Consider the following 9,970-nt stretch of genomic DNA (forward strand, 5'->3'; position numbering starts at 1 on the left):
GTGATCCGCCCGTCTCGGCCTCCCAAAGTGCTGGGATTACAGGCTTGAGCCACCGCGCCCGGCTCTTTTTATTTTTATAGCTTGTTGAGCTTTTATTATTTCATACATAGTTGATAACAGTAGCAGTTTAGATTACTATTAGCTGATCTTCATGTCCATTCTCCTAACTTCAGTTCATTATACACACAGGTGCTAGAATAATGTTCCTCTAATGTTATTTTTAGTTTCTGTTCTTTGTTCAAGAAATAAAAGTGATTCTGCATTTCTTTTATAAAAAATCAGCTCTCTAGACTAGTTTTCAAAGTTTTATTTTCCTTATTCTCTCTTCCCCCAATTTTACCAATCCCAAACTCTGCTCCTGCCAATATAATTTTTTTTACCACCCCTAAAATCAAATTGTTCATTTCTGTGCCTTTGTACAAACCTTCTCTTCCTCTTTGGAGGTTTCTCTCTGGTAGTTCCTCATAAAACCATTCCAAGAAGCTTTTTTTGTTGTGTTACTCGTATGCTATCAATTACGCAGACACACAGTACATGTTTCTGCTGTTACGCAGTAAACTTGCTTTTTAGTCATTTTGTAAGTGCTGATTTTTTTTGTTGGTATGTAAGCCATTGAGGGCAGGAACCATATATTTTACAGTTGCTACAGAGAACCATAGAATTCTCTTTACAGTGTTCCCTCATAGATGTTTAATTAAAATCGACCAATTATATTATATAACTGACAAGGTTTACATCATATAATTTATTTTCATTTTAGCAACTGTATTTGATAAAAATAAGAATTGCTATTATCTCTTCATGAGCATAAACAAATGGTTATAAAATCAGAGGGTTTTTTTCCCCCTTGTATTTGATAGTTATATATAGCTATATGTTTAACTACTGTTGCCATATTATGTCCTAGGTGAAACTGACTTTTCCCTTTTCTCCATTTTATGTGTATGTGATTTTAGCACTGATGCAGGTGACAGCCCTGTTGGCACTACCACTGCAACGAATCTGGAACAGCCTCAGGTTATCCCCTCTCAAGGTGATCTTCTAGGGGATCTTTTAAACCTTGACCTCGGTCCCCCAGTCAATGTGCCACAGGTGTCCTCCATGCAGATGGGAGCGGTGGATCTCCTAGGAGGAGGACTAGATAGTCTGGTAAGCATCTTTCTTCCCTTGTTCTTTTGGTTATTTTTAGTTCTTGATATGCTAGAGAGTTTTAAATTATTCAGCTTTTTAGAACTAGATCTTTCCTTGATGAGCAGTAATGTCCTTTGATAAAGGACAGGATTCTTTGTCTTTAGTAAGGCAAAATTATAGTTAATACTGTTCATCGTCGGTAATGGGGTATGTCTGCAGGTGTACGGGATTATTTCATTGTCCTGCCTCTAAATAGAACTTTTGACATTTAACCATCCTATTGTTCAGCAATTTTAACGTTTAGTATCTTTTCCAGAGTTTATTATTGTTCCTAGCTCTTAACTCTGGATAGCCCACATCAGTTCTCCTTTTGACCTGAATGACATTAAAGTGACCTCACACAAATCATCCTATTTTGAGGCTTTCAAACTTTTGCCTTTTTTATATTTTATTTACTTATGCCCTAATTCTGAAAGGTTTTGAGGCAGCCCTTTTTTTTTTTTTTTTTTTTTTTTTTAAGTAAAATGTACCTTTATTACAGTTGGAAAGGGCTGCTTGATTGGTTCTTTTTTTTCCTTCTTCCCCACCTACTCCATTCTATCATACTTCCAATTTAATTAGCTTCCAGGATTCTAATACTAAAAGGCTCCAAAATTCAGAATATCTGTGAACATTTGCCACCAATGGGAACCAAAATTATTTTTTGTTTCTGTACAAGATAAATGAATTTTAAGGGTGACCTTCAATCTATGAAGAGAATGCCAGAAAAATAACAAGTCTATCACATGACTGCCTTAAACTGTGATGAAATTAGAGAGGCTTTTCTAGCAGACCCTTGCAAAAGAGATTTTTGTCAACCCAATGACTATAAAGATGCCCAAGAACGATTTATTTACCAATATCACTGGAGGGCTGACATCTTAGATATGAAAATATATGTTCCCAGAGATGACAGATACAAAACAACTGCACTCTATGCTGCATATACTGCATCTTCTCTTCTACTTTATGAGCAGTTTTGTATCTGGGGTTTATACCAGCCATTAGAGGTTCATTTACTTTTTGGCTGGCAGAGAGTGTGAGGAAATAGGGTTATAGTCATATCTCTGTGGGTTGTGCATTTCATTAATGGAAAATCACTGCTTCTAGAATTTATACATTGACTAAGCTGTGAACTCCAGCTTATATTGACGTGAATGAGCACTTCTAGTGTCTTTCTTGGGCATATAAGCAAATACTTTTTATATTCATATCTTTAATGATTGAAACTGACTGATTATGTAAACAGAATAGCTTCCTTATATGATGATTCTACTTACATTGCTGTCAAGCCTCCTTATAGACTCAGGAGAGTGACAAATATTTAAATATTCATGGAGGCTCCTAAGAATCCCTTATAAAATTAAAATAGCTCTTCCTTTCTGTTCACATATCAACCACAAGTTAAATATTGCATCCTCCTCAAGTTTATTACATTCCCTGGTGGGGAAGCTTACTACATGGTGGACTCATTGAACCTAAGAATGAGAAACAAACTAAGTTCAAGGAATAGAGGGGAGAAAGAGGCCCTGCCTTTAATGTTGCCAGACCAGAATCCTACTTGACCCACTATAAGCATAGAAAAAAAGAGACATGTTATTTTCATTTGACTTTGTATTAGCTCATGCCAACTCCAAAACCAATGGGTTTTGTCATCATATTTTACATAGCTGCCCAGTCATCTGTATTAGAGTTCCTGCAAGTATTGTATCAAAGGGAAAAGCTGTTAGAACCTGCTTGTAGTAGCCAAAGTTACACACAGGCCTATTTCCTTTTTTTTATATAAGGGATATTCTTTCAGGGATAGGAAAGTTGTTGTTTTTCTAATCGGATTTCTAAATATGCAACTTTTGCTACATAGGCCCAGTTATGTTTTTATGTAACTCTAAATTTTAGCTTTTCCTGACTTTGGGATTTAAAATGGTATCCTTGGTGTTATAGCCCAGAAATTGTTTACGGTGCATTTTTCTTCAGCTTATTCTGAGACTGAAAGATATCCCAGAAATCAAGATGAGAAGAAATTAAAGCCCTTATTTTTGCTTTGGATCCGTATGTGGTTAAATATATATTTACTCAGAGAATCAAGGTTCCTTTTTCAAGAACATCACAAGGAAGACCTAAATTTGGCTGTGTGGAAGATGAGTTTCTAAGGCAGCAGTGGACTTTTAAAATGCTTTTATTGTTCTTATGCAAATTATCTAAAGAGAAGATTAATCCTCAAAGTCATTTTTTGAATGCATCCTTGCCTTACAGAGTACTTCTCAAAATAAATTATATACCTGTGAATCTCCTAAAGATTTTGTACAAGAGAGGGTTTGTTTTGTTTTGTTTAGTTTGTGGAAATGGGTTCTCACTATGTTGCATAGGCTCATCTTGAACTCCTGGGCCCAAGCAATCCCCCTGCCTTGGCCTCCCAAAGTGCTGGGTGAGCTAGCACACTGAGCCTAAGAGAGATGATTTAGTTGGTCTAGAGTGAGACCTAGAGTCTGCATTTCTAACAAGGTGACGCTGAAGCTGCTGGTCCATGGGCCACATTTTGCACATTAAGGACATAGAATATCTGGTGACTACTGTGAACCACTTCAGTTTGGTGTTTGAACTATAGCTACCTAGATGCTCAGATATCAGATGCCCTTTTTCTCTCTGTCTTTTTATTTGCTTTTTTTTTTTTTTTTTTTTGGAGATGGAGTTTTGCTCTTGTTGCCCAGGCTGGAGTGCAGTGGTGTGATCTTGGCTCACCGCAACCTTGCCTCCCAGGTTCAAGCGATTCTCCTGCCTCAGCCTCCCGAGTAGCTGGGATTACAGGTGCCCGCCACCACGCCCAGCTAAGTTTTTGCATTTTTAGTAGAGATGGAGTTTTACCATGTTGACCAGGCTGGTCTTGAACTCCTGAACTCAGGTGATCCACCTGCCTCAGCCTCCCAGCTTGCTGGGATTACAAGCGTGAGCCACCACACCTGGCGCTTTTTCTCTTCAGTAGTAAACAGACTTCTGGAAAGAGGGCTCCTCCTCTCCCTTAAATTAATTCAGAGGGCAAGAAAGTTATTATTTCATTAAAGCTCTTTCTTTTGCCTTGTAGGGAGACTAGTGTAGCTAGGAGTGGCAGAATTCAACCCAAACTCCTATTTAAAATATGGCCATGTTTAGAATTGTGTGGTGGTTTGGGAAGCAGCATTTAGGTTAGCTCAGTGATCATTTCAGGAAGGCTAGCAACCAGGCCACCAGACTGTTGGTACTACTTTTATCATGGGTTTCTAACAGAACCTCACCCATAGAGGTCAGTGGTGTACTGCTAACAGTATTGCCTGGTTCCTAATAACTGTATGATTCTCAACTCTATCTGCAGAATTGGTTCCACACAGTTACCAGTTAAAAAAAAATACTCTCTCTCTAGCCATTGAAACTACAAAGAAAAAAAAAATACTATCAATAATTGAGTCCAGGAGTAATTAAACAATATCTCTGGGAGGCAGGACCTAGACATTGGTATTTTTTAAAAGTTACCTGTGTTATTTTAATCTTGCAGCCAGGGTTGAGAACATTAAACCAAATGAAATTCCAAATGGAGTTAGGTAGAGATGTTAAAAACTGACATCTAAGCCAAGACAGTGACTGCCACAAAAGAATCCTATTCTCGAGATCCTCTTTGGCACTTCCTGCAAAAACAGATATCTCTGACTTCACCTTTGTTCTTTTCCCTCTGAATATTTTTCTGTTATGATTTTCTGTGAGGTTATCCATCATGTCAGAAGTTGACTGGAAGTTGAATTTGACCAATTTAGATATGGTTGCTCAGTCCCAGGGTCCTTTTTATCCTTGCTTACTTGCCATAATTGGAGACCGAAAATCGAGGGCATTTTATATTTTGGATTGTCTAACCATTTTCTGTTCTTCTATCTTAAAACTTGATATTCATGAGAAGATATTTTTATTCTTCCTTTTTCATAGCCTGGTGATCTTCCCTTAGATCTTGTTCTGTTTCATCTTCTTTTACTGTCACACTCATGAAATTTGGCCAGGGTTAAGATTTAGTGAGTTGTAACCTTTTCCTATTAGGTTGGAGCAAATGTAATTGCGATTTTTGCCATTAAAAGGAATTACTTTTGCTCCAACCTAATAGAACTGTCCTAGTCAGGAAATACTTATCAATTTATTATTTACTTGTTATTATTACTAGTCAGAAATGCTTTGCCACAACATTTCTGAAAGCTATGGCCTTCTTCCATCAATAATAGGGACTCTCAACATTTGTGATTCTTTAAAGAGGAGTTAGGGTGGGGCCATTGCTGTGATGTAAAGAAAGTAAACATACTGCAGCGCCCCAGGTGATTGATTCTTGTATGCTTTTTTAAAGAAAGCAGTCGTCTTTGAATGGAATGCCTCTTCTTCTCAAGACTTGGATAAAAATGGATTTCTACCTATTCTTTTTAGTCTCCTTACTGGAACATCCTTATTTTTTGCTTGCATTTCAACATATTCTCTTTTGCTTGTACTCTACAGATAGTTTCTTCCATCTGTCAGTACAAACTGGAACTATTGCTTTGATGTGGAGTAAATTCAAGTAATGTAGTTTATGTAGTTGACCTGCTCTACATGTAGAGCATGACAGTTTACTAGTTAGGTATAGGCTTGCAAAGTAGTTTTTTTGGGCTTTTTGTTTCTTTTGGAAGCCATATATGTGGAGTTTTTTGGTTGGTTGGTTGGTTTGTTTTATGACTGTGGTACTTAATCTAAGAAACTGCTTGTTCTGAGTAGTGTGATTTTTCTCAACGTGCAGATCCTTCTGATTTGGTGTAGTGTGGGAGGTGACCTGATGCCCATGTGTATAACTCTTGCATATGTGTTACGTGCTCATGAGTCTGACATCTGCGAGGATCACTGAAGTAATAATTGAATCGCAGTTATTTTATTGCCTTTACTTCCAGTCTGTCAGCAGAGGCCTTGGCTAAATTACAGCCTTTTGTTCATCCCAGGTGCTTTGCTTTATTCTTTTACATAAACAGTGCTTTTGTGTATCAAAAATGGAAAGGAAGAATTGTCCAAAGTGCCCTTTCTCTGTGCTGATGAAGGATTTCATCCTAGAGAAATATGCTGTGTGCCCAGCTTGAGTGGTATGGAATAGAGGAGAAACTGCCTTTTCCTGACCCCCAGTCCATGTTTTTCCCACTGTTTCTTTCAGGTGTTTACCTTTGAGATATCTAAAGTCATAAGCTATTTATTAATAGTTTTGAGATTTTTTAGCCCACAGGAAATCCATCATCTGTACTAGTTTTACATCTTTATTTTTCTTCCTTTGGGGGAGCTTTGCAATGATTTAAAAGCTTAGTTTTTAGAGTTTGTGTTATGTGGAAAGATCTTTGTAAGTTGTTGCCCGTTAAATTTCTCAGTGAGGCTTCCATAACCACCATCTTTGTATCAGTGCATACGTTTAGTCAAGGCTGGCCTCAGGCAGTTTTGAGAATAAGTACTAATTTCTGAGTGCTATTCCCTGTGCTAGAGCTTTTATAATTTCTAATCCTCAGAACAACTCAGGAAGATAATTGGTGTTGGGCCCCATTTTACAGAAAACTGAAGGTCATATAGTAAGTTGCAGAATTGGGATTTAAACCCAGGACTTCTTTAAAACTTCAAAGTTTATACACTTTATGCTATCCTGTAATTTTCCAGTTAGTTTGTTATTGTCACCTTCTAGAATAGAATACAGTTTCACCTAAATGGTCCTTCTCAAACTGGGAAACGCAGTCTCTGGAGTACACAGCAGAGTGCAGGGTGCATTTGAAGCTGCAGGATAAATATGGCTCATTGCCTTGCAGTGTCAGGCTTACTTGATGGTAAATAATATAAACAGAATAGACACTGGTATGTTACAACTTAGAATGTAAAATTGCATGACTTTAAGATAAAACATACAGCTTGCTTGCCCTGGGCCTCTTGATGGTGTACATCCCAGGTCCCTGAGTGTATGACTTTGGACTAATGTGTCACATAAAAGTTGGAGAAGGACTACAAAAGTGTGTTCATTCATGAAAAAAAGAGACTGAATAATAAGTTCATGCACCTTTCTTGCAGCAAGAGGAAGAGATGGTTCATCTTAGCCTTATTTATTTATTTAAAGACAGGGTCACTGCAACCTTGAGCTCCTGGGCTCAAGTAGTCCTCCCATCTCAGCCTCCCAAAGTATTAGGATTTACAGGCATGAGCCACTATGCCTGACCATTTTATTTTCATTTAAGTAAAACCACAAAAATCTCCTTTTCCCATCTTTTCACCGGTGAGCTGTAATAAAGCAGTAGTACTTTCAGGGCAGTTAAATGATGTGCAGGCATTCTTCTTCTGAAAATTTGCTCTCAAAACCACTCAAATAATGTTTCCTCCCTAGAATGAGTTTTGATCCAGCTGGGAGATGTTTGTTTTTTTTTTTTTTGAGACAAGGTCTTGCTTTGTTACCCAAGCTACAGTACAATGGTGTGATCAGAGCTCACTGCAGCCTCAAACTCCTGAGCTCAAGTGATCCTCCAACCTCAGCCTCCCAAGTAGCTGGGACTACAGGCACAAGCTGCACACTTGGCTAATGGGTGTTCATTTTTTTTCCTCAGTTGGTTCTATTCATATCTGTTGGCAATGTTGATACAGATACTATGCTCTAGGCTAGTTGGTAAACGATTTTGTCAGGCTTTTGTCCTTTTGGTGATAATTTTCCCTAATAAAATGATTCATTTCAAAATTGCCTCCCAGGAAATACTGCCAGTAGCTATATATATATATTACTGCCAGTAGCTGTAAATATACTTAAATATTTACAAAACATTCATTCATTCAATAAATAAGTATTTGCCCAATATTCAGGCTCTATTCTGTATACCAGGCATATAGAATGGTCCTTGCAACCTTCCGAAACAGTCCTTGCAAGCTTACATTTGGGTAGGGGAGACAAATGATAAAGTAGCAAATGCTTTGAAAGAAATTGAGATAGAATAAAGAGGTTCTCTTGTTGATTTTTACTATATTCATCATTTGAGTTCTGTCTGACCTAAGAGACCTATGGTGGCCATTCTAAGGACTTTTTGTCTTACATCAGGAGGTAATCCGTTACATCCCCCTACTTTTCCGCTGATAGAAGCCTTTTCCCCCCTCAGGTTATGGAGTCTTCTGATGATTTTTATATGATCTCAATGCATTAATGCTATTCCTTATCAAGTCTTCTCTCAGCCATCAGTTTATTAGCTTTTGCATGGTTACAGAGTCTTTCCACCAATTTGATTAGTTATATTTTATGATTTTTTTTGCATAGCTTTTTTTTTTGAGACAGGATCTCACTCTGTCACCCAGGCTAGAATGCAGTGGCACTACAATGACATACTGCAGCATCGACCTCCCTGAACCCAGGTGATCCTCCCACCGCAGCCTCCGAACTAGCTGGGACTACAGGTGCACACCACTACACCCAGCTAATTTTTGTGTTTTTTTGTAGAGTCATGGTTTTGCTATGTTGTTCAGGCTGGTCTTGAGCTCCTGGGCTCAGGCAGTCCACTGCCTCAGCTTCCCTAAGGGCTAGGATTACAAGTGTGAGCCACTATTCCCAGCCTTGAATAGCTTTTTGAAGATCAAATTAAAATTTGCAGCCTAGTAGCTGAAAACCATACTTTAACCTACAAGATACTGTGTGCCATCTAAAATTAAACTCTGATAGAAAGACACACACTGATGATTTTGACACCAATAGGATTTTGACAATAGTAAGTTTTATTGTTTGTGATGGGAGTCACTGTGTACTATTTTTGCACCATTCTGTTGACTCCTGAATAATAGAGCTATTGGTAAGCTATATGGCTTGGAGCATTCCTTGGATTCCCTTTAATTCAGTAAATTCTAGAAAACATTAAATAAAAGAGACACTAGCTCTAAATAGGAGCATAGAAATGTCTGAGCTTCAGATATACACCTGCAGTTAAGAGAATCTCTTCAGATACCTAGACAGATCCACAGTTTTAGAAGCAAATAGATGTACTTTGGACTGGCCAGACATACGTCAAAGGGGCTAACCCAGATCAGTCATTGTGATAATTTGTGGGATTTTTTTTTCCAGTCCTCTCAGGGGTTATCTCAGATGATATTCCTTTATAAAATTTAAAAATTCCTTTTCAAATTTTCTTTTCTTGGAGTCAGGCAGATTTGTTCCCTTATATAACTTCAATCTTGAGTTCTTTCTCTATATTTCTGCTGTTGTAGCACATTGCCATTGGACGAGGGCCTTTCCTTTTGTTATCTAAAGCTGACCTGAGCCTGCGTGCAGGCTCAGCTCTGGGACTTTTGGCTCTGCCTGGCTCTGCAGAGCTCATGTAACCATGCCGAAATCCCTTTAGCCCATAAGTTACAATAAGTTACCATAAAACCCATTTTCTGTCTGGTTACTGAACATTATTGTGTAATGACACATTATTGCGTAGTTTAACATGAACCAAGTTCCACTCGGCATTACTTCAGATGTGATGAAGTGACCACTCTTTGGTAGTAGACAAATGTTAGTATTATTCTCAGTGCCATTTAATGACTACAACAATTATGGGGGACTACTGTGATTGGAGACTGGGGGAACTACACCACTAGCAGAAAATTTGGATTTAGGTATCAGTTACAGACTTTTTTCTTTTTTTTTTGAGACGGAGTCTTGCTCTGTCACCCAGGCTGGAGTGCAGTGGCACAATCTCAGCTCACTGCAAGCTCCGCCTCCCAGGTTCACACCATTCTCCTGCCTCAGCCTCCCAAGTAGCTGGGACTACAGGTGCCCGCCACCTCGCCC

The 9,970-nt window shown here is 38.3% G+C and overlaps 1 protein-coding gene across 7 annotated transcripts in view; it reads left to right on the forward strand.

Annotated features, from left to right (window-relative positions):
* Positions 1–9,970, forward strand: part of AP2B1 (adaptor-related protein complex 2, beta 1 subunit) — a 154,092-nt gene that overhangs the window by 77,209 nt on the left and 66,913 nt on the right. For all 7 annotated transcript variants that reach the window (XM_011951853.1, XM_011951847.1, XM_011951851.1 and 4 more), the window contains one exon: positions 957–1,149. In XM_011951853.1, coding sequence (XP_011807243.1) covers positions 957–1,149 — 193 coding nt within the window. The remainder of the gene's footprint in view (positions 1–956; positions 1,150–9,970) is intronic.

The sequence above is a fragment of the Colobus angolensis genome, unplaced genomic scaffold (assembly GCF_000951035.1).
Source record: "Colobus angolensis palliatus isolate OR3802 unplaced genomic scaffold, Cang.pa_1.0 Scaffold329, whole genome shotgun sequence".
In the NCBI taxonomy this organism is placed as follows: domain Eukaryota; kingdom Metazoa; phylum Chordata; class Mammalia; order Primates; family Cercopithecidae; genus Colobus; species Colobus angolensis.